Source organism: Lynx rufus, unplaced genomic scaffold (genome assembly GCF_022079265.1).
Source record: "Lynx rufus isolate CCGP_SWC_20201006 ecotype Redwood Valley unplaced genomic scaffold, mLynRuf1.p SCAF_3, whole genome shotgun sequence".
Classification (NCBI taxonomy): domain Eukaryota; kingdom Metazoa; phylum Chordata; class Mammalia; order Carnivora; family Felidae; genus Lynx; species Lynx rufus.
Window position 1 is genome coordinate 92550001 of NW_025814845.1, and position 26674 is coordinate 92576674.

Genomic DNA, 26674 nt, shown 5'->3' on the forward strand with positions numbered 1-26674 from the left:
GTTCATCAGTCTTTTGTCAGTTCAACTCACAGGCCCCCGCCACAGACCTAAGAGGGAAAAGACAAAGTCTTTCCTCCTCTATACCTGAAAAGAAATGAGGAGAGATTTGAAGATAGGGTTAGAACCTGACAAAAGATGATAGCATTCACCTATAAAACAGAAGGACACAAAATATAGATGCCAAGTAAATACTTTTGGAAATTGAGGTAGTCTATGAGGTGAGGATGGGGCTGAGAGAAGTTGAAGAATTCACTAAAAGAAATAAGCCCGAAATATATCAAAGAGATCACAGTGTACTAATAAATAGTCAGTGTGTACTCATAACTGTGAATTTAAAGGATTCAGGAACATTTGAATGAATTACTATTGAGCAAATATCAACTAGAATTTTGAGAGAGATGTGGTAAGAGAAATTAGATGGCAGAAAAAAGTTTCATTATTGTATAAATCAATGTAAACTCCAATAAGGTACGCTTAAATAACAATCAATTTATAGCTAGAACCTAGAGTAACATTTTTCTTATTTCTGAAAATAATAGGTTTCAAATAAAAATATTTACTTTCAAAAAGACTAAATAATAACTATTCTGATTTGGCAGTTTTATTTAAAGGCACACATAAAAACAAAACATTTCTTTAAAAGGATATGTAATCACGAATTCCTCTAACCACAAATCACTGAAGAAGCTCATTATATATTTACTGGGATGCAAAATTCTGTGGAACGGAGCTTTTTCTTCCCATCTTCAAAGCTATTAAGTACAAACAATGTATACAAAGATATAAAAACAAATGTGTGTGTGTGTGTGTGTGTGTGTGTGTGTGTGTGTGTGTGTGTATAAATGGCATGGTTATTTCTGAAATAAATTACTTTAGAAAGTAAGGCAAAGGGCTGGGGATTTTAATCCCCTTCCCCTTGTATTACTTTTCCTTTTCTTTGTAGTGGAGGAAGATGGAATGGACAGTGTGAAGGGACTCCCAAAAAAAGAGCCCTGTATTGTAGTTTAAGCTTTACATGGACCACAACAGATCTACCTCTTCTTCAAACTTTACTTCAAAGAAGCATTTGCTTGACAGTTGTGAAGTAGAAGAATTCCTGAATAATGGCAGTTCCATTAACTGAAGTTTGAGGATTACCTTAAGGAGTGATGTCAGTCAGCTAATTCCAAGGTAGGGCTGGGCACAAGAGTTCTAAAGAACTTCTGGTATGCCACACCTGCTCTCTCTCATTCCAACCTCTCCCAAGTTGAGACACAGACAAAGGAACCCAATGAGAAACTGATGCCAAAGTCCAGGTTAAAGACTAAGGTCCTAGCCTACACTTAAGATCCTTTATCACTCAGTTCCCCTTTATTTACCCAACATGATTTCTTTCTACTCCTCAGCATTTGATCTGGTTAATCTCTTTAAGGTCTCTTGAAAACAGACTTCTCATTCTTGCCCTTGATGTTACTTTTTCTGTTCCTTAAAGCCTCAATTTCTATCTCTACGTCTTCTCTAACAAAGGGTGGGCTATGAGTTATTTCCACCTTAGTGATCTCTTTGGCTAACTATAATTCTCAGTGGTCCTTCCTTACTCTAAATGTCGAGTATTCTTTTATATACAATCTATAACCTCCTATCTAGCATCAGTAAACTTTAATGTGTGTCTTACATATCTTAGTAGAATACCTTTCCTAGAGGAGGAAATGTTAATAATATTTTATCTAGGTATAAAAGATAAGTCACCATGTGATTTAGAAATGAAAAGATCATTTTAAATGTAAATTATTACAAACCTTTTCCGGAGACTGAAATGGTAAGAAAACACCATCACATTCATTCTTATTTGGTATAGTTATCATTTGAGCAGTCAGTGGGGTCCTTACTCCTAATAATACTGAAGTACAAATAAAACCTTGGATTGCGAGTAACTTGTTCTGCAAGTGTTCTGCAAGATGAGCAAACATTTCTAATAAATTTTAACTTGATAAATGAGCGATGTCTTGCAATACAAGTAAGATGTGATGCTGAATGTCACATGATCACAACTGAGCCAATGGTTTTCTCTCTCTCTCTCTCTCTCTCTCATTGCAGGACTATGGGTGATCGTCGCTTGGATGCTTGGTCTCAGACTGTTGTGTTTGGCAGATATCAGTGATTCTTCAGAATGTTGGAAGGTGCCCATAACTGACGGTAGTGTATTATTTGTCACTTCAAAGCACCTGTGGACAGTCCCTTGCTTTTCCAGACAAGAGGAAGCTTCGGAATGCTTTTGCTTCATTCTAGGTCAGGCTGCCTGCAGATATAGACCCTTTCCTCTGCTGCTTTATTGCCAGTTACATTAAATATGGTGTATGACAAGAGTTGATTAATACTGTACTGTACTCAACATCCGTATTAGCATATACAATGGCCCCCATGCAGAACAAGATTCCATTAAGCTAATAGATAGTAGTTATTCTGTTAGTGATAGTGAAAGTGGTCCTAAACAATAACCCTCCTCTCTTTTGTTTGCTTCACACCAGTCACAAAGGTTTTCAAAGATAGGTTCAGATTGTTTATTTTTTTTTTTTAATTTTTTTTTTCAACGTTTATTTATTTTTGGGACAGAGAGAGACAGAGCATGAATGGGGGAGGGGCAGAGAGAGAGGGAGACACAGAATTGGAAACAGGCTCCAGGCTCTGAGCCATCAGCCCAGAGCCCGACGCGGGGCTCGAACTCACGGACCGCGAGATCGTGACCTGGCTGAAGTCGGACGCTTAACCGACTGCGCCACCCAGGCGCCCCCAGATTGTTTATTTTTCATTACATTTTGTATTATATTCCAGTATTGTAATCATTTTTATATGAATATTTTTGGGTTGTGGAACAAATCATCTGAGTTTCCATTATTTCTTATTGGGAAATTCACTTTGATATACAAGTGCTTTGGATTACAAGCATGTTTCTGGAACAAATTATGCTCACAAACCAAGGTTTTACTGTATAATCTAAATGCACAAACATTAAGGAACCGTGTACTGTGCAATGTGTTCTCATGAATACCAAAATACTGAGGGTAAAATGGGTAAAACCTTCTTTAGCAGGAGATTAAACTCATAAGAATCTTGTTTTTCATGATGTATGTTATTAGCAAGGAAATTAATGAGAGCTTGCCTTCTTTAGAGATAGTATGTTTTTCTCACTCTGAAAAACCAATAGGAGTATCAGAATATACCAAAACAAATACAGGATTACTTACTGTTGGAAATGTATCCATTGCATTAAAAAAAAACACCTTAATATTTAGAAAAAGAGACATAACAGCAACCAAGTAAAACAATTCTTACATGAAGCAAGATGGTGGTAGTTATACTTTTTTGCCCTAACAGCAACAAAGAACTAGAGATATATTGTAAATAGCACTTCCAATCCCACAGGAGAAAATGGACTGTATTTGGATATTTTGCTTTGGTAAATTTTCTAGCCATCTTAACAAATGTAGTGACACAAGGTGTTACTTCTAGCATTTTGGCTAGTGCTCAAATAAATCGGGGCTAAGAAGACAGAAGAAATTATCATGAGAAAAACATTTAGGCTTGAAAATGAGCATTGAAAAAACGCAATAAACAGCTTCTATAAGCCTTGTCTCGTTTTTATTTATAGAAGAACTCTTAAAATAAAATTGTGCAAAAGCTTGAACTCCTTGCATTGCACAAAATAAAGAGTTCTGCTCTTTTCTTAAAATTAAAATAATTTATTTTATTAAAATAAAAAGACTCCCTGCCTAACACTGATAATACATTTTAAAAGATAAAATTAATCAAATACATGAGACTATGCTGGTAGGTAATACTGAATAAATATCGAAACAAGTCGTTCATACTAAAACATGCTTTTACTTTAAAATTTATGATATATCTGGTAGAACACCCACAAGATCTATTATATACACCACATGCCTCCTTCTCAGGTAGGTTACAATGAGGATTCACTTGAACTTGAGTAGAATAAGCAGAAAATATGCTAAAGAAAAAAAAAAACTTGTGTTTTCGCTTAAGCTTATAAACTATGTTTTTTTCCTACACTTGTTGAAATGCTGAATTTTCTTAGGACTTAAAATGCACCTCTTAAAATTCATTACTCTAATAGATACCCTAGCAAGAACTTAACTGTCATAGAATCATACAGAAGAAGAAATGGGGATTTTATTCCCAATCTGTCATTCTTTCTCTGGAACCAGATCACTTTTAGAAATAAACCAGATCACAATTTGAAATTTGTGTACTTTTATTTGGATGCTATTGCTTTCACTAACTTGGTATTTGGTTTTTCCACTCATGGATTTGCTCAACAACTTTCACTAAGTAGGCAAAGAACTGTGACATTGTGTTCCCTGCCAAGACGGTTTTGAAAACTTATTCAACATCTTTTGTAGCACAGGTATGTTCCTTGCAAGGAAGTGTTTATTATAACTGCTTACAAAGAGGACAATGGACCTCACAGAGTTAAAGTGACTTGCCCAATATCATACAGCTATTAAGAACCACAGGATATAAGCTTGGGTATTCTAGTTCAAAAAGCGGAGTTTTTTGCACTACACTTGATTCTGTCCTCAGCTCAGAGCACAAGAGATAAAACATAGAGCTCAAAAACAGGGGAGATTTAAGGAACTCAATAATATCATTCTTGCAAGCACCAAGCCAAATTACTGATGTTAATTTGCAGCCTCAGCTCTGATAATAGGGCTTGTCTTGTTCCTGATATCTAATCATCACCTTGTACCCAGTTCTGACAATTACATCCCTTAGCCTAAATCTAAGTCCCTATTTTGGTATCCTGCTTCATACCTGGAGTCTTGTGAAACAGGTTCCCAGTTTTCTCTAGATGGGGCTAAAGTCCAACGTCTAGGGTTTTGATTTCCTCTAAACAGATTTCCTTAGAGTTCAGAGACCCTGTCTGTTTTGCATGGTATCTGGAACTTGTTTCTGCGTACTCATTAGTTCAAGCTGTCATCAGGCATAGTTTGACCTCCTGCATTAGCCTAACTGGTCCCTTGCCTTGAGGCTAAGTATCCTTAAGCCACCCTCCACATTGTTACCCACAACATCATTATGTAACATAAACCCAATTATGTCCTTCCCTTCTTAAAATTTTTCACCAGATCCTTGAAACTTCTAGGATAAAAGCCAAATCCTTCAAAAGCACATAAAATCCTTTCCCACCTCATTAACTACCACTCATCCCAGTATACTTTATACTTTACTATACCAAATTTCTTGTTATTCCTTAAATAGAAACAATAGTTTCATGCCTCTGAGATTTTGTATGTGCTGATCCCTCTGTATGGCCTTTATGTTAGTGAACAAATTCTCATTCACCCATTAGGGAGGCAGAAAAGCACACCAATCACTGAAACTTTCCCCACAGGCAGAATTTCAGACTTCCTCTCTTGTGCTCCACAGCACTTCATGCATGCTTCTTTTAAGATGCTCCCACACTGCATGGTAAATAGTTATTGATATGGAAGTGTCAGCATCTTGAGGGGGCAGGGCCTCATGCTTAATTCAAGCATCCCCATTAATTACTCAGTCCATCTCTGCGATTGCCCTGCTACTTCCTGTTGGACCCCAACTCCAAATTACTATATATTCTTTATCTGTGTCAACCATGTTCTTACCCAGGATACAAAGATGTGACTGTATCTCCAATTTACAGTACTTATTCTAGGTCTTACTTTCTCTGAGTTTGCAATTAACAGGAACAAGCTTATTCATATGTCAAAATATGACAAACCAAATGCCAAATTTGGAGATACTAAATTTATCTGGTGGGTGAGGAGAGACTTCATGCAAATGACGGTATTAAGCTTAGGAGGACTCACGGGCAAGGGTAACAGTCAGGTACTACTGAAACAGGACAGGAAGCAGAAAATGAGGTCCTAAATTAAGCTGCTGGCAGAGGAGATGGGAGAAGGCTGCCATGTCATCCATTCCCACTTACTAGCTGGGACAGATTAGAGACAGAGTGAATCCTGGAAGCTCTGTGCACACCTTATCTTTAGGAAAACACAGAGAGGGTCTGCATGTAAAACAAAAGGAATAAGCATTTTTTTGAGTGCTCTGTTGTTGTTCAGCGAAAAAGCAATGAGAAGTGAAAAAAATCATTTAAAAAATAATCTAACCTCAATACATTGAAAGTCAGAAAAGTAAGATTGAGGCTTGGGGAGAGGTTATATTTTGGGACATTACATGAAAAACTGGGTCAGTACTGAGAAGCGGAGGCATAAAAAAAGTGAATAAAATAACCTGACAGGATAAATATTAAAACAATCCACAAGCCTGGTTAGAAATGCTCTAATTTAAACTCACAGTTAATTTCTTTCTTAACTGTAAACAAACTGTAAACAAAATTTCATCATATAGAAATTTCAAAATTATCAAAATTTTAGAGAGGAAACTGGAAGTTTAAAGAACAGAAGATAATTAAGGTAAACACACACATACACACATAATATTTTTAGAACCTTAATTTCTTAATCAAAAAAATATGTGAAATAGTCCATATTTCCTGAGTACCTATTTATACAGCAGTTTTTGGCATCAAGTAAGGTTCTGTGTGAACAATAAATTTCTTCTCAAATGAAAAATAAGTCCTTTTTAAACACTGCAACCCTCCCCATTAATTCTTGGTACAGGATTCATTTTCTCACTCATCCCTTAAGAAAAAGTCAATGTGTTACTGTTCTCATATTAATATTTTCCCTTAAATTACTTCTAGATCATATACCCTTTAATGTCAGTAAAATTAAGTGCTTATAAAGATCTAATGTCTTCAAATTTAGTCAGGTTGTTGTTAGAGGCAACATTTCTGTCTTATTTTGGCTGGGAAGTGGGCTACAATGAGCCAGAAGAGAACGAGCAGCATGAAGTAGAGAGAGGCCCTACTCACCAAACCACGCCTGCTGGTCTCCTTGAACTTCTATGGCTAAGCCAAAGTCTGCCAGTTTCACAGCTGCTCCCTTGGATTTGCTAGCTAAAAGCAAATTCTCAGGCTTTATTTAGAAAGAAAAAAAAAGAGACTGAAGTGAGAACCTATTTTAAGTGACTATTCAAAACTAACAACATATTTTGTAAGAATAGGAAAAAAAAAAAGTCATGCACTGTCCTCTCTCCAGGAGACTGTCATTCCTAAATCTCAGGGAAAATATGGTTAGAAAAATGATTAAAAATTATCATGTGTGCAGGCTTCAGACAGATGCAAAAATGTACTAGAGAGATACTGGGCAGAAGAGAGAATACACTTGGGGAGAGATCAAATGAATGGAAGCACCTGTCTTGACCTGCTCACATGCTTCCAAGGGCTGCTGAGGTCCAGACTTGGCCATGGACACTGACTTAGAAGCCTAATAGAGCACAGACATTTTCAGCAGAAGGAAACTTGGCAAAATGATAACAAGAGTTGGACCAATCTACAGACATTTGGCAAATGAAACTGTGCAAATTAAATCCTAGTTGACTTCAAGAGTTTGGACCCAAATGTAGTGATTTTGATTCCTCAATGTTTCCAAACAATTTCTGAACAAATTTTGGAGTCTTATTCTGAATTACGTATTAAATTGCTGTCTTTAAGAATCTGTTTATTCTTAAAGGCAGGAAGAGTGTACTACTATTTGCCAAATGTTATAGTTAGCTTTTTTTTCTTCATAAGCCAGTTTTTTAAAACATAATTTATATGTCTACAAAGTGTGATTCAAATCATTCTTTATATATGTGTTCTCACATGTTGGAATACTATAAGAAATACACATTTTCATTTTCTTGGGTATTTATCGTTGTTCAAGGACTGATAACTCAGTCTTGGAATAAGGCTGTGTCTATTTATCCCTGTTTCCCAACCAGGGCATCGAGACACACTGGAACTTTGAAAACAGGCATCAGGGCAAAATCCTGAATTTCCCCAGACCGCCTTTGTGGATTTTAGGAACTAAAGGCAGAAGACGGTCAGGAAAAGGAGGCTGATTAAGACATACAGTGAAGTCCACCATCCCCAAGTACACATTTGGGAGTGTAGTTCAACATGTTCTTACCTTGGGCTAAAACCCAGTAAATTTAGATGTGTGCCTCAGACTGAAAAAAGTTGGGAAACAATGGAGTCTACAAGTGCCAAAACAATTGTCTGGAAATCTACATATTCAGGTCATTCAAATTGGTTCTGTTTATGTGTTAGCAAACTAATATAATTTTTTTTTCATGAAATGGCTACTTTTTTCTTACTGAATTAAGCAATTCTGTTAGTTGTTTTGACCTTGTATAAACACAGCCTAAACCAATATTTATTAAGCCAGCCATGCAAATTAGCAAAGACTCATAACCAGAACTTGGAAAAAATTAGGTTAAGTCTACAAGAAATAAGAGTGTAGGCAAGTAAGTTTTAATCAAGTACCAGCTTCTTCAGGCTATTGCTGTTCACTGCCATCAGATTCATCACTATTATGACAATAGGTAACTGTAAGGAAAACTTTGTAATTTCTTAGGGCTGATAGGGGTTTTTTTGGTTTGTTTTTTTAATCACCTCAACACTAAACACATGGTAATTTAATGTGGACACTGGGATAAAGATGTCTCAAGGATATGAAAGATCTCCAGGCTGAAATAACTTTTAGTAAAAACCTAACACTCAAAATTAGTTGGAACTCTGTTGTCTATTAATGTAGTACAGAACCTAACAATGTTATATTATTAATATTTGACATTTTGTTTTCATTAATAAAATTTATGGCCCACTACATTCACGCATTTTCTAATTTAATCACAATGTGATTTCCAGCTATTAATTTATGGAATAAATGACTTGGAAAAACCACATCAAACTCTAAGCAATAGTTTAGTTCTTTGTAACCTTCACGTTCAAAAGCATTGAGATGTCAGAGATCTCTGCTAATACACATCTGTCCTAATTTGTCAACCACACTCATTCAAGGAGAGTTCCAATCACTTTAGAAATCTCAGTCATTTGGGGTCTTTAGATCAAATAATACTGAAGTTGTTGAGAAAATGCCAGCGCCATCAGTAAGTAAACTTTTAAAATATTTAATGTGCTTTTATTCTTATCACTAGATCAAAAACATTTCTTGGCAGTGCTGTGTGCATTATGCCCTTAAACACCAAGTATCTGCCAATTCAGAAGAAATGGAACACCTTAGGATTTTATCATGCATGGCCTCTGAATGACTGGGGCAAATATTCATACCTAGAGATGACCTAGAAGACCTCTCTATAGGGCCTCATGAGTCATCCAGGGAAATAATCCTCCTGAATCAGTGTTTCACCTTCTACCCATGAAGACTGTTCAGCTGCAGTTATGTACAGGAAAAGGCAGGGCTCTTTCAAGGTTACTGTGTAGATTTAAAAATTAATAGCACTAAAATGGCCTCATGTTTGTACATATCTTTTAGGCAAACCTAAAATATTGAATTACGGAATGCAAACTGTAAAATCAGGATGTTTATTGATTTTATTAAAGGATTCTTTGCTTTCATAAAATGTTTCATCACAAGATTGCTTCTAATGATCAGCTTCAATGAAACATTAGAAATAGCACACAGATTTGAACTATATACAACTCTCTGGAATATATCCAAAATTTGAATAATCCTGTTATCATGTTCTACTATTTATATAGCTTCCAACTTAAAAAATATGTTGTACTACAAAAGTTTGTTGGCAAGTAGGTTAGTTCAAATTCTGAATACCGACAGAAAGGAAGATAATTTGTGATTATATTTCATAAAAGCTGAAATGGTAGAATCTTACAGCTAATTAGTGGCTGCTTCCTTAAAAAGGATCACCACTACACTCTTATCTGCTACTATTCGACTATTTTGATTTTGTAAAGCAAAGGAGAAAGGTGAAATCAGAAACAGAGGTTTTCCAATGCACAGATGAACATGAGAGAAATGGGCAACATGATGACCTAAAAAAAGATGAAGATCTAGGTTTATGTCCTGTGTGGACATGGGTAACTCACAGTCTTAGAGCTAATGAGTCCCTTCAACTTTCAAATGCACATCACATTTGCAATGAATGTTTATAACTTGGAGGATGTCTATATTCCTAAATTTAATGCAATCTATTATGCTAATCTTTATATATTGAGATTATCTCTAAATTCCTATAATGCGATCACTTTTTAGGTCGGTTTTTAAATAGATTCTACTGATGTTCTCACACACAGGTTCCTTCCCCACCCAATTGCTTCCTAATGATGCAGGATTTTCCATGACATCTGGTCTTAGTGTCAACAACCATTTATAGCATATCAGCTGTAATGAGCAGCAACTGTTGGCAAGTTTTGTTTTCTACTTCCATATGGATGCAGAGGCAACTTTGTTAGTTGTGATTTGAGATTTTCTTGAATCTGTTCAAATATCTCAAAGTACCTAGGCAAGCTGCTGGAATCACTTTTAGGACAGAGACTGGCATAGGAGATAAAATGACTCAAACTCCTCAGTGTCTAAATGAGGTAGAGACATCAAAAAAGATGGAGGACTTGAAGCCAGCTTTCTGATTGCTTCTTTTAAAGATGTGAGACTGAGGGAATTCCTCCAATGGATTAAAAATGGGAAAGTTTTATACCATTGGTATAAACAGCCCACTAAGTAGCTAGTTGCAAAAGAATCTGAAATACTCAAAAATATTTACTACCCATATCCAAATAAGACAAGGGGGAGAACTTATGAGACATATTTTCAATCTTGCTTCTCAAAAATCTCACAAACATATGAGAATTTCTAAATTAATGTGATCTTTATGAAGGAACTGATTTGGCAAAAGTGGTGACCATCTTCAGCATCAGTCATATCACAACCAATAAACCTAGCCAATAAAACTCAAATACTAGGACTATATATGTGCAGCAACATCATGTGTGCTTTACTTTTTTTTTTATAGCTCTTTCCTTTATGAATATTATAAAAACAGCTAGTTATTAGTTTCATTATTCCATTATTATTTAATTCTTACATTTCTTTGCATATTAGTTTTCAGGAACTGAAATTGTCTTTTTAGATTTCTTTCCTCTATTGAAGTGTATCAATTATTTCAACATGAAGATAAGCATTCTGTGCTTTGGTGTGTTTTCAGTCACTTTTCCTTTGCCAAAGAAGGTGTGAACAAAGCTCCTAGAAATAAACTAAGTGAAAGTTTGCATGAATTGCAAACCTTGAATACCAATCTCACTCATGAACATGGTAGAAGTTCTTTTGTGCACATGGTACAAGTGACTTTTGTTTTTATTTTTATATGGAATGGATGCCTGAATTTATGTAGTTAGCACATGGAGTTTTCAGCTGACACATGTGCTGTAAGTCTGTGATTAGGAAGTATTATTTGTATAACCATGCATATATGGAGCAAGTTCCTTAGAATTGTCTGTTTTCCATTCCTGTTTTTTTTTTTTTATCTACTTCTACATCATTAGCACATATTTTCAGGTAGACTGAAAGAAGTGAGGGTGACCACAGTGGGACTGTGTCAATCACCTACTGTTTCTCTATGGCTTGACACACAGTTGTCAGGTTCAATAAAGAGACACCAGAATGACTAATGAATTATGGAATTTATCACTTACATAGTTTCTAAAGCACCTCGACATACATTATACACAAATGATAAGTTTGTTAAACTTGTATTTAAGTATGCTTCTGAGAAAAGTGGAATAATTGTGATTTTATAATTATTCAAAACAGACATTCATAATTTGATATATCTATTGCTAAAGAGGATTTATTGCATGTCATAGTCCTCCAGAAAATTAATTTCTTTCTTTTCTGGTTTTAAATTTAATTTTATTCCTATAAAAGTTTTCAAGTGCCCCCAAATCTCCAGAATTATTACCTTCATTAAAAACCTATTCTATTCCTCTCTCTCTTCTTCCCTCTCTTTCTCCATCTATTGACCTAATGACTTTTCCATTAAATAACATTGTTTTTCAGGAGGTAGCTCATTCTCTGCTAAGCCAGTTTACAGGTGTTGATGTGCTGCTAAGAGATTATTGTGTGTATATGAAGTCTTCTAACCAGATTGGTGTTCATGAAGTAGTTTGGTAACCATTTCTGCTGTACTTTGAACTGAAAAAATCTTACCCCTTTGTGTGAAATACAGTTAAAAGATAAAATGCAGCTATAGAGCTGCCTCCTTTGACTTCTGTTAACTGATTCACAGAAACTGTACTCTTCAGGCTCTTAAATGAGAGAACACATCTGGTTTGATATCCCTCTACTTCTTGTGACCTCAAGAGCTGTGATTTGTTACTGCGACCTTTTTAACCTAATGCTTTTCAGGGTGCAGTATTCATGTGATGTATATCCTTCTTTCTGGGAGGAACAGCCCTGATACATATTTTAAAATGATCTTTATTCAGTGGCCTATAGGTTCTATCCACATAAGGTTTGTTCTTAGTTTGCTCTGTAATTTATGCCCGGAGTTATGACAGTGCCTCAACAGATACTCAAGACATGTTTGATGAATGTTTGTTCCTCTCTCTTTATACCTGACTTTTCAATCCTCAGTTCACAAACACTCAACACTGAGTTATAGCAATCCATTCTTTGTAAACAGTCTATTTTTAGGTACTTCAAACTGATTGTCTGATGTGGCCTAAATTACATGTGGCAAATGCATATCGTTCTTCTCTATGCCTCATTTTCCCAAGGCTGGGACCAATGTCACTTTACTGATTTCCTGAATAAGAAATTTATATTTTGGACACCAATCTATTGGCAAATTATATTGTCCCCTTCCACTCCATATTATATCTTAAAAAGTAACTTATTCTCTTATTCCTAATGATACAGATTTTGTGTAGTTCTGGAACATCCATAGGCAGAATCATTTTAATCATTTGATTCACAAATCTTAAAATCATTTCTCCAATTCTTACTGTTGCCGGTGAAATTACTTTCCCATCATCGTTTGACCTATTTTTCGGCCTCTGTAAAGTTTTTGATTTATCCAACTAACGAATTGAGAAATGGTAGCAATTAAGTCTGCAGACACTGGAAACAAAATGCTTGGGCACAAATCATATCTCACTAGCTGAGCGACCATGAGTAAGTTCTTTCACTAGTGGTTGCTAAAGCTCTCTTTACGCAACATGGGGAATATCAAAGCGCCTTCTTCATAAAGCTGTTAAGATTCATATGATATCATAGTTTAGGGTACATGGTAAATGCCTGATAAATGGCAGCTATTATCATTTTTATTACTAACATCTCACCTTGATCCAAATTCTCCCAAAGATGAGAGTCATATTCAACTATAGTACTATAATTATGTCACCACTGGTAGATACTCCTTAATACTGCTTAGGTTTGACACTGGCTGCACATTAGACAAAAGGCTTGTGTATCCACTGGATACTGTCTGGCTCTGACTGATGTGCTTCCTTTATGCTAATATCCCACCACATGGAACCTTATTCTACTGCTTGTTTGAGGACATCCACTAATTGTCTGCTATGCCTCAGCCTTGTCTCTAGATCCTTATAATTTTCCATCTTGTGGATTCCACTGTCTAAGAAGCTCCCAAGAGTGGCAGTTATTCACATAATGATCTTTATGTTATGACCGTATCAAAGAGGATATACTTATCCTCTTTATTCAATATTAATTAACATCCACAAAAGCTATTTTATTCAATGATGCTTTTTATATTGTAAATGTGCTTTTCATTGAGTTTCATTCATTCCTAAATTGAAAGCATATGCCACAAGTATTTACTAGGTAAATACTTACTAGGTCCTATATTAGGTACTGTGAAGTATTATAGGTAGTATTATAAGTAGATATTATAGGTATTACAGTAATATAGCTATTGTTCTAGGATGGGCTTACAAACAAATTGTACAGTACTCATATGCTTGTAGGTGCTTTTAATAATGATAGAAAACAGAACACTTTCTGTGTTTTTCTCTCACTGATATGGACAAATTAAACTGTGCATCAAACATCTGTATTATATACGAATTAACAAATGAATCAAGATATGGAAACAAAAATATATGACCTAAGAGTAGGAGGGCAAATTTTTGTTTAAAGCCTGATAATAAAAAATTTTACCTATCTCTTTCAATTTTATGTATTGCCAAATATACTATTACAAGCAGTATACTTAGCAGATAAAGTATACATGTAGATATAAAAGACATAAAACAAAATCAGAGATTTAGCACACTCAGGGTGTGTGTATAAACTTCCTCTAATATATTCTTTTAGTATGTTATGAACTCTCTTATCATGTTATGAAATGGCCTACTGAAACATGCCCTGAAAACTAGACTCAACTGAAATCTATTCAAGTCAGGAATTTGACAGAAACCAAGATAATCCCAAAAATTATAACAAGCTCTACACAAAGCATACTCCTATCCTCTCCCAAAATCAAAATAAGGATGGAGAACAAAAACATTTTGTTGAGTGATGTGCAGGTTATTTCCTTTGGTATCAGGCCTCCCTAAAAATCATCTGCCTGAGTTTTTCATTTTTTTTTTCATCTTTATTTCTGAGAGAGAGCACGAGCAGGGGAGGAACAGAGAGAGAGGGAGACACAGAATCCGAAGCAGGCTCCAGGCTCTGAGCTGTTAGCACAGAGCCCGACTCGGGGCTCGAACCCATGAAACACGAGATCATGACCTCAGGCGAAGTCAGACGCTCAGCCGACTGAGCCACCCAGGTGCCCCCTGCCTGAGTTTTTAACTAGTGAATTTAACTCCTAGGTCAGAAAATATATTTTTGCACAGCCCACAACCTAGACCCACTGCCATCTCTGGTTAAAGCTCCAGTCTTTGAAGAGCTCAGCTGAGTTGGAACACTTACAGAAGCCCAATATCATGACCCCACAAGATAGATTTTAAGGTCATGTAAGAGAATTAACATTTTTTCAACCTTGGCTTTTAGAGTATACTTATAATTACATAACATGGAGTAACATATTTCAAATGATAATGTATTAAATTGAGTATCTGATAAAATTGTACAAATAAATGTGTATGCTCATGTATATTCACTTAGGACAGTAGTACAGTGAGAGCTTGGAGGAGTAACAAAACGGGGACTTTCTCTACATGTCTGATAGGGAATTCTTGAGGTGATTGCCAAAGATATGAATTTTCAAAGGAACATATTGTTTTTCCTTAATCCTGATGGGTACATTTGGTAAAGTGTTAGCAGATGCACACAGTCCCATCTTGGCTCTCCAAAAGAAAATGCCCTTAACCATACCTTTGCTTTTGACATTTAAAGCTCTCAGACTCAAACTGAAATCGAAGGAAGATCTGAGAGACTAAGGTGATACTTTGCTTACACATCACATCTTCAAGTAACTCATTGTGGATCCTTAGAGATATATTCTTCCAGAGCATACTAAATGAATTGTAACTACGGATTTACCAATGTATCGTAACTAGGGAAGTCTGCAAGTGAGAAACCAGCCCAGGTCCTCCCACTGAACACACACAGTTGACATTCTACATTACTTGGCCACATTTGTACTAATGCCTGGAAGTGGCTGAGGCTTGAAACAAAGAATGACAACCGCATAGTGCTCACAATTTGCTATTTTGCCCACCCAGTGCTTTCACTTAAATTTCTAGGCCTTCACTAGGTCCCTGAAATTCCATAAGTGAAACTAGAGTGCTGACAGAAGGGGACAGAGAGTGGATGAAAGAGAAGCCTCCCCCTGAACTGTTTAATTTCTAAGTGATCTGAACATTTCTCATCCTCAATGGTATCAGAAACTGAATGAAGTCTTAAAAGTATGAGTCCATATACAGGTTACATAAATATTATTTGACATTAAATCTGTTTGACCTTTTTCCTATCTGTTTTAAAAGGCACTAGTATCTTAGTACTTAGGAATGTAAATAAACAAGGAGCCAGGAAGCCTCAATGTCCTCAGAATTCCTGGAACTACTATTGAGGGAAAGAGACTTCAGAGCCCAAAACGGAGGTCCTTTAGCACCAATCACTTGGGCCAAAAACCTATTCAATGAATTTATCTCTACTCTCTTTATAATTTTCATAACTATTTACATTATATTAGGTATACACAGTATGACTCTAAAATAGTATGTTTGATCAATGTCCACAGAATGAGTTCAGACTGAAGAAGAGACCATCAATCGTACTCAAAGTCACATTAAGTGCTATATTCTTAGGAGGAAAGAAATATAGCAACCTATTTATTGTTAATGGTAGGACATTATTTCTCGGGATGAAATGGGATTTATGTAAGTCTCAAGTGTGTATCAGAGAAGAGATGAAATAAGCGAGACTGTGGTAAGGGAATGTGTTTTCGTAATGTGTTGGAATGAGTCCACACAACTTTCTTGCTCATATTTTTGCCTTTACAGGCATAATTGCAGCTGAACAGTCATTAGGAATTGTGTGGTGGTTTATCTTCTCCAACAGCATTACTCACCTTCAGGTCCCGATGGACTACGCCCATCTGATGGCAGTGTAGCACAGCCTCCAGGATCTGCTGAATGCAATGACTGCATGCAAACACCAGGGGGCGTGTGTTAGTTCCAAGCTTACACTCACTGTCTGTATACCCTCAGAGAGACTGGGTTACAGTGCAAAACCAGCAGACAACTGGGTTGTATTTTACCACCTTCAGTAATGTAAACATATTGCTCAAGTAGAGTGACTACTACCTCAGCGCAATCAGGATCTTGCCAGATGTGAGAGAAAATGTGGATCCACGTGTTTGAGGACAAAAACCTTCTTAAAAATATTTTAATTCAGGAGTTCATTTCCTAGTTCTAAATTCTTATAGGAAAAGAACTGGAATGCAAGTAAAAATTTTATAGCTGTCGTGGTCCACCTCCACCCCATATAAAAAAACTGCTTCCCTATTCCCTCCCATTTTTCAGTATCATTCCAAAGGCTGTCACATTAGCAGTCAAGGCACCATTAAGGTGAAATTAGGATACGTAATGAATTTTTGATAAATCATTAACTTCTTGTGCTTTAATTTAGCTGGCAATTATTACCTCTTGCCTGAGGGTTCATCAGACTCAAATGGAGCAATGTGTAGCCAGTTGTTTTGCTACAGCAACCCATGGTCTCAGAACAGAAGTGGTGTTTAAATCTACAGGCGGACATACATCACAGGCCAAGTTTATCTCCAGGTGAATGCTGGACATTTCAGGAAAGCCTGCCCCCAAACCGCCTCTGGTAGTTTACTGCTTGGAAACTTAACAGGTTGTGTTTTTAATATTGTCCTTTCCTTTCTGCTATGATGTATATTTAGCCTGTAGATGAGCAAACTGAAAGAGGCATCATGCATTATCATTTCATCATGTAGTCATTTTAGGGAAAAATTGGGAAAGGCAAGGGAACCATTTTAAATACCCACCCTCTGCCCTTTCCCCAGAAATAAAACAAACAAACAAAAAAAAACCTCCTTTGATTCAGATTTATGGACTCCATATACTGACCTTCAGGTCCCTGTGAACTATGCCATTTAGGTGACAATGATTTACACTTTCTAGAATCTGCTGTATACAATGACTGTAAAGATACAAGGGCAGAATGGAAGGGAGAACATTTTAAAGGTACATAATCACATTGAATACAAAATAAAATGAAAGTTAAAACGAAACAAACAAACAAACAAAAATTATATTTTCACAACATATTTTTAGCTTTACATTGGAATTTAATAACGCTGAATAAAGCTAATTCTGGTTCTAACAAAAATGACATCCAACATAGAGTTTGTGACATGTTCAGACAAAACAATTTGAGCTGTGTGTTTTTTTTCATTGCAAGTGTACATATTAAATCACTTGTATACAGAAGTCAAAATTTCCATATTCAAGGAGAAAAATTCATAAATATTCCCATAATGCTCTGGGAAATTCCTTTAGCAATATGAAATTTATGAGTATTTCTCATACACATCTAAACTGTTTAAAATCTGAGGTCACAATTAAACATAGGTGTTGAAACAAGAGGGTAAACACAGATGAAGTGGCAGGTGAAACGAGGGTTAAAAAAATGGAGGGACACATTTATCATTTTGACTTAGAACTGGTGCTTCTTGTAGAATATGTTAAGAGGAAAACCAATGCAAGTCTCAATAACAGAGGGAAAATTTCAAGTAAACCCACGACATAAAATAAATCCCTCTTCAGGAGAGGCATACTCCGGAGAAGGGCTAGGAACTTACGAAAAAAAAAAAAAAAAAACTTTTTAATACCCTGGAACACTAGTAATTGTTAGATACATTTCCATACACCTCAGTGAAGGAAAACTTTTGCTTATACAATGTCAAAAAGTACAATTTATACTATTCTTATTAAAGGCTCGCTGATGTCAAACAGATTGCTAATTAAATTAAAGGGGATAAATCATTGATTGGCACCTATAAGGTCCCATGAACTGTCATCTGACATAAAATAATAGAGATCACACTGATGTATTTTGTACAAATTTACTGTGCAATTCAAATACAGGTTATGTATGGAGGTATATTCACTAACAAACATTTTAATAAGCACATTTCAACCACTTAATGTACAAAATAATATTACTCCAAAGTAAATCCTTGAATTATAAAAAGTAATCACCATCTGATTTCTTACAATGTGAATGTAAAAAAAAAACATGACTGTGGTTATGATTTTCCAATGCTAACTCTATAAAGAGTACCATTAAAAGGGCTAAAAAGGGGCTAAACGTCGTTTACTTTTTGACTATATAGGTTATTTGAGTGTGTGTTGGTAATTATTTTTTAAATCCTATGAATTTTTTCCCTTCACTTTGTATTACTTTTTAGAAATATTTCACTTTCTCTTCAACCGCAGGTGTAAGTCATCAGGTTTAATGAATAATGCAAAATAAAGAAGTAAACAATAATTCAAATTAAATGAATTACATCATTTTTTGCTAGTGAGAATGGATTCAATTCTTAAGTTCTTGAGGACTAGTAAGGAAAGACTTTTTCTTTATGTTTGTACGTGGGAAGATTTGTTCCTTCTCCTTGATTTTGTTGTAGGACCTATCCTAAAAATTAACTTATAGTAAAATCCAAAACTTAATAGAAACATGCATATAAAATGATCCAACTTATAGGGTCTACCCTGTTATCTGTAGGGTTCTTCAATAGTGAAAACAGTTTCTATTTTAATTTCAACCAATATCTTTCAAACATAACCTGTTTTACATAACTTTAAATAGCAAAATAAATGTAATTCCCTAACTTGTTTACTACCTTAGTTAAAATTACTACTCTCTTTGGGCAAGTGGGCAAATAGCTAATTGCGAGGCTGCTCTGAAGCCTCTTTTCAGGGGCCGAATGTAAGAAATGGGATAAACTGAGCAAGTGGTGATTCACTCATCATAGTATAAGGGACATGGAAGTTTCTATTTGACTTTGGCAGTAAAAATTCCATTAAAAAATTAGCATGTAGTCATGTACAGATAAGGTTCACAGAATGTCATAAACTGGCATTAAACCAAGAAGATTAATTAGAGATTTGCAAGTGAGCATGTGTATGCATGTGCTGCTTTGAAGGGATGGGGAGGGAATCGGCTATCAGCTGACTATCTGCTGAGGGCAGGCTACTGTGGGATTAGTAAGCGTTAGGAAGCTCTGACAGCATTAGAGAATGGGGGCAGACAATAAGTAACTGAATTTTCAGAATATCTCATTTACATGGCTAATATAGAGTCCATTGCTCAAGGCTAGAGTTTTCAAAATAAGTGCCAACTACTGAATATGTGTAAAGAAACACCAAGGAAAACTAACATGATACAGTCTAAGTAGTACCTAGGCAAGTAAATTAATGTTACTTCAAAAAGGTTGCCTTTGTGCAGCCTAGGAAGTTTCAAATGAGAGAAAATGTACAGTATAGCCACTGTTAAAGATGACGACAATTAACAAGATTGGGAAATATTGAACCCTCTGAAATACCTGAATAAATATTTTTCATATGAGAGTTCCAAAAGCTATCCTGGAATTTCCAAAGAGTTAAACAGCTAATAAATGCTTTAAGGAGACCACTTGGGCTTTTGTACTCTATTTCTTTTTATGCTCTCTGATTAGACATGAGCTGTTCAGTGGAATGGTCTATGATGATGGAAATGTTCTATATCTGCTATCTTCAACTGGTAGTCACTAGAACTTAAGGCTATTAAGCATTCAAAATGTAGCTAGTACAACTGAGAAACTAAATTTTTTATTTAACTTTAATTTTGACGGATTAAAATTAAAATAGCCATGTGACACTAGGGACTACCATCATGGGCAGCTCAGGATCTAGAGACTAGAAGATCTTAATCTTTTATCTCTTAACTTTGCTAAAAGAGTACATCTCTTTAGCAGAAGTCATTCCCAATACAGTGTATATTTTATTATTCATTTTTAAAAGACTAACTGTAGATGCTAGATAATAACAAAATTTAGACCAGATTCTAATTTTTTCCCCAAACCAATTATTTTGGAAACATTAAGAGAGACAAATAGCAATTAAGAGGGACTCATTTATGAGAAGAAGTCCAAGATGGTTTTATGAGAGTCTCATAAATACTAAGGGTTATGATATATTTATAAAGAGATATATTGAGCAAGTGTCATTTGAATGTTGAGTCTTGTATCTTGCTCAGGGCAAGTCACTTACCTGGCATCAGCTTCACTGTAATATTCTCTCGCCACTATGTCTTCAAACAGTTCACCTCCAGTAACTCTGTAAAGATAATCAAGATATTGTCATTAAAAATAATAATAAACATCAATAGACTTGCACCATGTTCATATAGAATTTTTTTCAGATTGTTTTGAAAATTATCAAAACAAAGGATTTTAAGACACTACATTACAGTTTTCATAACAATCTATACTAATCTAAACATTTCCATCTTTTCTACATATCTTTGTATCACTAGATCCTGAGGACACAATTTTCTGTATACCAAAACCATATTCAGAGATATCTCTTCCACAAATAATCTCTATGAAACTCTTCATTTTAATTCTCCCAATATTAACTAAGGTCTGATGAAGTGTGGTGAACAGTTTAAAAATATTTTCTGAACAATAAGAGAAGACACTTACTACTTAAGGCTATAGAGTATGCATTTGTAGTCTGCATCTCTCTGAACGGGCTTGCTTTCTAGACTGCAGTACACATGACTTTATGAGCTAGAGGTGGCCTTCTATTTTTTTTTTTTTTAATTTTTTTTCAACGTTTATTTATTTTTGGGACAGAGAGAGACAGAGCTTGAACGGGGGAGGCGCAGAGAGAGAGGGAGACACAGAATCGGAAGCAGGCTCCAGGCTCTGAGCCATCAGCCCAGAGCCCGACGTGGGGCTCGAACTCACGGACCGCGAGATCGTGACCTGGCTGAAGTCGGACGCTTAACCGACTGCGCCACCCAGGCGCCCCTTTTTTTCTTTTTTTTTTTTTTTTTTTTTTTTTAATTTTTGAGGTGGACTTCTAAAATACATATTGCTTTTGGGCTGAGTGCTAGATTTTCTTTGTAAAGCACCCCAATTTCCTTTATGCTCCATGTATTTGCCAGTCAACACAGACTTAGGAATTTTGGCAACTTGATCTCTTGCCAACTAAGAAGTCATATCTGTCAGCCATCTTTAAGTGAAGAGTTTCCCATAACTCAGCAACTGGATTTAGTTACTCTACAAAGCACATTCAAACCAATGCTCTGTATATACGTAAATGTAACTGTCTTTCGGATCCATTTCTTCTCCAGGTCCAAAAGACTGTTGTTCTGGGGCTAGAATTCCCTAACCAGTGATTTTCTGGCTTAGGCTCCTCCCTCAAATATATGTTTTTAATGTGATTTTTTTTTTTTAGCAAATTTTAAAAATATGGAAGTGTACCAAGTACCCCCTTGTCCCTCAACCCCAATTCCACCCTCTGGAAAAAAACTATTTTAACTTTATGTATATCCTTTCAATTTTCTGTGTATCTTTAAATATACTTGTCCCCTTGCAAACACAAAGAAAACATTTTTTTTTTCCTCACAAAAGTAGAATCATGCAATATAGGTAAATTATTAGGCTACTTCTGTTTTTTCATTTCACTTAAGGTCATGGGCACCATTTTGTGTAAGAAGTCTTTTCCCTACTTAATAAATAGACATATGCATATGTGTGTATGAGTCCAGGCCAACTGCCTTCCAAAGTGGTTGTTACCCACCCCTACGCAAACATCATGAAGGTACCGACAGTTTTTTCCCAATTAAAAAAAAAAAGTTAGAAAAAGTTATCTCACATTAATATTTCTTGATTATTAGTGACGTGAACCATTTTCTCATGTATCAGTCATTTCCTAATCTATTAAGATATGGCTTGATTTTAAATTTCAACTTTGGAGTTTAACCTTGTAATAGATAACATTTGGTTACCATGTGCTACACAGTGTACTAAGCATATTAACTCATAAATCCTTGTAATTATTGTCTGCGATGGGTTTTACCACTAGCTCAGTTTACTGATGAGAAAATGAAGGTACAGAGAAGTAACTTGCCTAAGATTATACAGATATAAGTGGCACAGGCGGGCCATCCATTCCATAGTTCCTGCTCTCAATCACCACACAACGTAGCCATTCCAATAATTACACTGTCAATCTTTCCAGAAGTTTAGAAGGCATGAGTGATTTTAAAAAGCACTGGGTAAAGTTATAAATCTTGGTGTGTACATTATGGAAGGAGAAATAAATTTGCTCTTCAGATAGCTCTTTTTTCTTTCTGGTTTTCACTTGCTTTAATAAGTTCTGAAATAACACCAAATGATAACATGTTCCAGAGATCACCATTTATTATTTTCACCAAATGATAACATGTTCCAGAGATCACTAGTTACTATTTTCTTTTGGATTTTCCTTTCCTAAAGGAAAAAATATAATACTAAAGACTTCTAACATGTCTGAAAGCTTATGCAACTTTGACTCCTCTCCATTGCATTCTGGATATTTATAAGTCCTTTAATGCTAGAGTCACTATTTTCAGTCCTATTGTCTTTACAAACAAAATGTGCATCTAAAATTATTTAAAGCTTCATATGGGCTTGTTCTGAAAACCATGGTTACATGTACATGTGATTTCATTTAATAGCTCACCTAGGTTTTTTCCCCAGTTAGAATTACAATAATAATGCAATCACATAAATTGTAATACAAAATAATTAAATAATAGACAGATGATACTTCCAACAAACCATTATCATCCCTATAATAACAGTTTTGTAGGATTTCTTCCTTTGAATGAATATGAGTAGGTAAATATGATATATAACCATATTTATCTTTTTTTTGACCACAGGTACCTAGAAAATCTGCATTACAAACAAGTGTGGTTTGTGAAATGTTACCAAATATCGATTAAAAAGCTTATTGACATCAATGATATTGCTGCTTATAGTAGCTCCTTAAATATACTGTATATTCCAGGAGAAGCTCCATAAGTATAGTATATATTCCAAGAGAATTGTCATATCTTAAATCACTAGGATTCATAACTTACTGATCTTTTTTCTAACCCCAAATATTCATTCAATTAAGGAGTACTGAAGTAATGATTAAATGAATTAACAAGTCAGAAAACCATGCTATTCATCTACTCTAAGTCTGGACTTTACACACACTTAAAAAGGAAAAAAAAAACATTAAAATTTATATATGGCAATAGGTTTTATTTCTTAAGGTGTTTTTATTTAAAGAAGACTATTAAAAACACTTAGGGCCTAGCATTCTAGTAATTTTCAATGAACCATTCTAGCTGTTAAAGAAGTTTAAGGGGTAGAGTTTTATTTTGAATTAAGCATCTCTGACAGCACTCTTTCTCATTTTCTAACATTCATTGTTCCCATTATTTAAAAACATCCTTGTGCAAATGAAACCATTTTTATCATTTCTGTTGTATGTATGATAAATGGGAAGGTAAAGATGGAGTTCTAATAGAACATGTTGCCTTGAAGATAAACTATTGAATTTTCTAACTTTAACATATTTCTATACTGACATTATTGTTTAATGGAGTGCAAAATTAAGCAGTAGTTACAGACTGAAAATTTGGGGCGTCTGGGTGGCTCAGTTGGTTAAGCATCTGACTTCAGGTCATGATCTCAGCGCTCCTGAGTTTGAGCCCCACATCGGGCTCTGTATTGACAGCTCGGAGCCTGGAGCCTGCTTCAGATTCTGTGTCTCCCTGTCTCTCTGTCCCTCCCCCACTCATACTTTCTTTGTTTCTCAAAATTAAACATTAAAAAAATTTAGCATGCTATATAAAATTTCATACAAAGTCAAATTAAATCAGCCTCATGAATAAAGTGTTCATTAACTAATTCAAACTTCTGTGAATAAATTAATGTTAGAGTTCTGTTATTTTATGAGGCATATTAATTATATATTTTTAGCATTAATTGCCTTTTATGAATCTCTAGAACATTAGGGGTCACAGAGAAAAATAAGATAATCCTGGAATCATGAAAAGATGAGACTTCACATATCAAAAAAGATAAATACTTTTGTTGCTGCTATTGTTATTTGTAGAGATGTTGATTCATTCTGTGTTATCCAGCAGAATGAACTGTCGTTTTGTTCCTGGTCTATATATTTATGATTTATATCAGAAATCGTTGAAAGTAGTTCTATAATGAATGAAACATTTATAAAATTTCATGAGGATTACAGCCTTGACTATGAGTCTAAGCAGATAGTAGAGTCCAAAACTGGGCTCTGGAAGAACAAATGGTGCCACTAGCAGTCACTGTCTGTCACCTGCACTACTGCAATAGCCTCTTAATTGGCTCTACTTCCTCTCCTGCTCCTCTGCCATCAGTTCTCCAGAAAGCAGCTTTAAATGTGCTTCATATTTTGTCCCATGACTATAGGAAGCCCTTTAAATAGCTGTCCAGTGATACTGGACATGACCTTCAAGTCTTTGCCAAATTTGTACTCTGCCCATCTCTGACCCTCCGTGGCACCCCTTCTCCATCCTACTCCAACCACAATGGCCTTCCTCAAGTGCACCAAACTCCTTCCCATTCCTGGGCCTTTTCACATGCTTGTCTCTCTTCCAGGATATTCTCAATCTGTTTACCTCTATTACTTGGTGACTCTTAAAATTTGGCTTAAATTTTATATCCTCAGACCTCCACTCATCTACATTATCTTATCCCCCTAGAACCCTGTGTTATTCTTCATAACACTTATCACCAATATAATTATGTGTTCATTTATGTACTCATTTGCTTAACGTTTGTCACTCTACTAGTATGGTAGCTCTGGGAGGGTAAAATCTGTTGTGTTTTCACTATAAAATAATCAGAGCTGAGTCATAGTGCCTTTAACAAGCTCATTAAATGCTCTTAAGTGAATGATTCCAGAGTTTTATATCTGAGAGAGAGGCATATGTGGGAGATGATCATATGTCAGTGCATTAAGGTGGGTATTCTTCATATACCACTAACCATTATATTTTGATAAGAAGGTAAGGATTTTTCAGGCAGTTTCCCCTACAAAATCATATATTTCAGTCCTGGTTCTTGTAGTATCTTTCCCACAAGATAGAGTTTGTCTATGAAATAATCCTGTCTGATCACAAATGTAGAAGAATTTGTTGAATTCATTATAAGTCACATAACTGGACTGGAGATTGAAAAGGGAATGAAAGCATGGTGTTTTACAATCTGGGGAAGAAATGTGTAACATTTCATTTTTTAAAGAACCGAACCTATGCCTCTTGTTACCAAAATTAAATACAGAGAACAAGACCATTTATTTGTCCAACTTCATTTGACATTATGACTCTCTCATAGGTTCGGAAACATAAGTTCCTGGTGAATGACCACTGTTTCAGGAAGAGTCAAGTGGTGTAACCATGACACAAGCAGAATCACATGTGTCATCCAGTCCTGTTAAAGCTACAATGGTGGGCATGGGGGGCAGCTGATGCAAACCAAGGAGGGAGGGATTATAAGCATAACCCTGGCTTCATTTTTAATATCATTGTTGGTATCTTATTTAGCCAAGATCAACTTCTTATATAACCTATTTTCTAGCTGGATATCTAGTATTTGATGACACCTCTGAAGTAGTGTATTACCTGAAGTTGTTCAGAAATGATTTTCTGAATGAATTCCAAATTGGATGATGGGAATTTTGAAAGGCTGGAAGTTGCTTTACTAGAAGGTCCAAAGAGTTTCTTATTGATCCTGATGTAAATAGATTTGCTGAGTCATAATAGAATAACAATTTAGATGATAAAACTGAGGCAGGCCATTGAAACTGATTCCATTCAAAAATGATTCTGGCCAGGAGGGGAAAGGCAAAACACTGGGAGAGGCACACTTTGGGATATCAGACACAGGACAGACATTCACAGGCACCATCCAACATGTGGTCATTCAGCAGAGTTGGGGAGTGGAGTGGGATGGCAAGGTTCCAAATCCTCCAAAGGAGCACTTACTTTATTCTTGTTTTTCTGCCTAATCTGTGATTACTGAATCTATCCTTTCAATATCACTCTGGATTTCATTTTCTCTCATCTTATTCTACTTTATTCCTGATACCTTCTGTATCCTCCCACAATCCCCAACTCCTGCCAACTCTGCAATTCCTTTCTCATTTCATCTTTCACAAATGCATGTGGAAAATATGAACCACTATCAAAAGTTCATATTC

At 35.6% G+C, this 26674-nt stretch overlaps 1 protein-coding gene across 12 annotated transcripts in view; it reads right to left on the reverse strand.

The window, feature by feature from the left end:
- Positions 1 to 26674, reverse strand: part of CAMK2D (calcium/calmodulin dependent protein kinase II delta) — a 320398-nt gene that overhangs the window by 75353 nt on the left and 218371 nt on the right. For 8 of the 12 annotated variants that reach the window (XM_047091616.1, XM_047091618.1, XM_047091614.1 and 5 more), the window contains exons 5-7: positions 20648 to 20713; positions 17462 to 17534; positions 6914 to 7016 (exon numbers count right to left, since the gene is read on the reverse strand). In XM_047091616.1, the coding sequence (XP_046947572.1) occupies positions 6914 to 7016; positions 17462 to 17534; positions 20648 to 20713 (242 nt within the window). Of the gene's footprint in view, positions 1 to 6913; positions 7017 to 16440; positions 16514 to 17461; positions 17535 to 20647; positions 20714 to 26674 lie in introns of those variants that run through there. The other 4 variants (XM_047091617.1, XM_047091615.1, XM_047091625.1 and 1 more) reach the window with 2 other exon arrangements.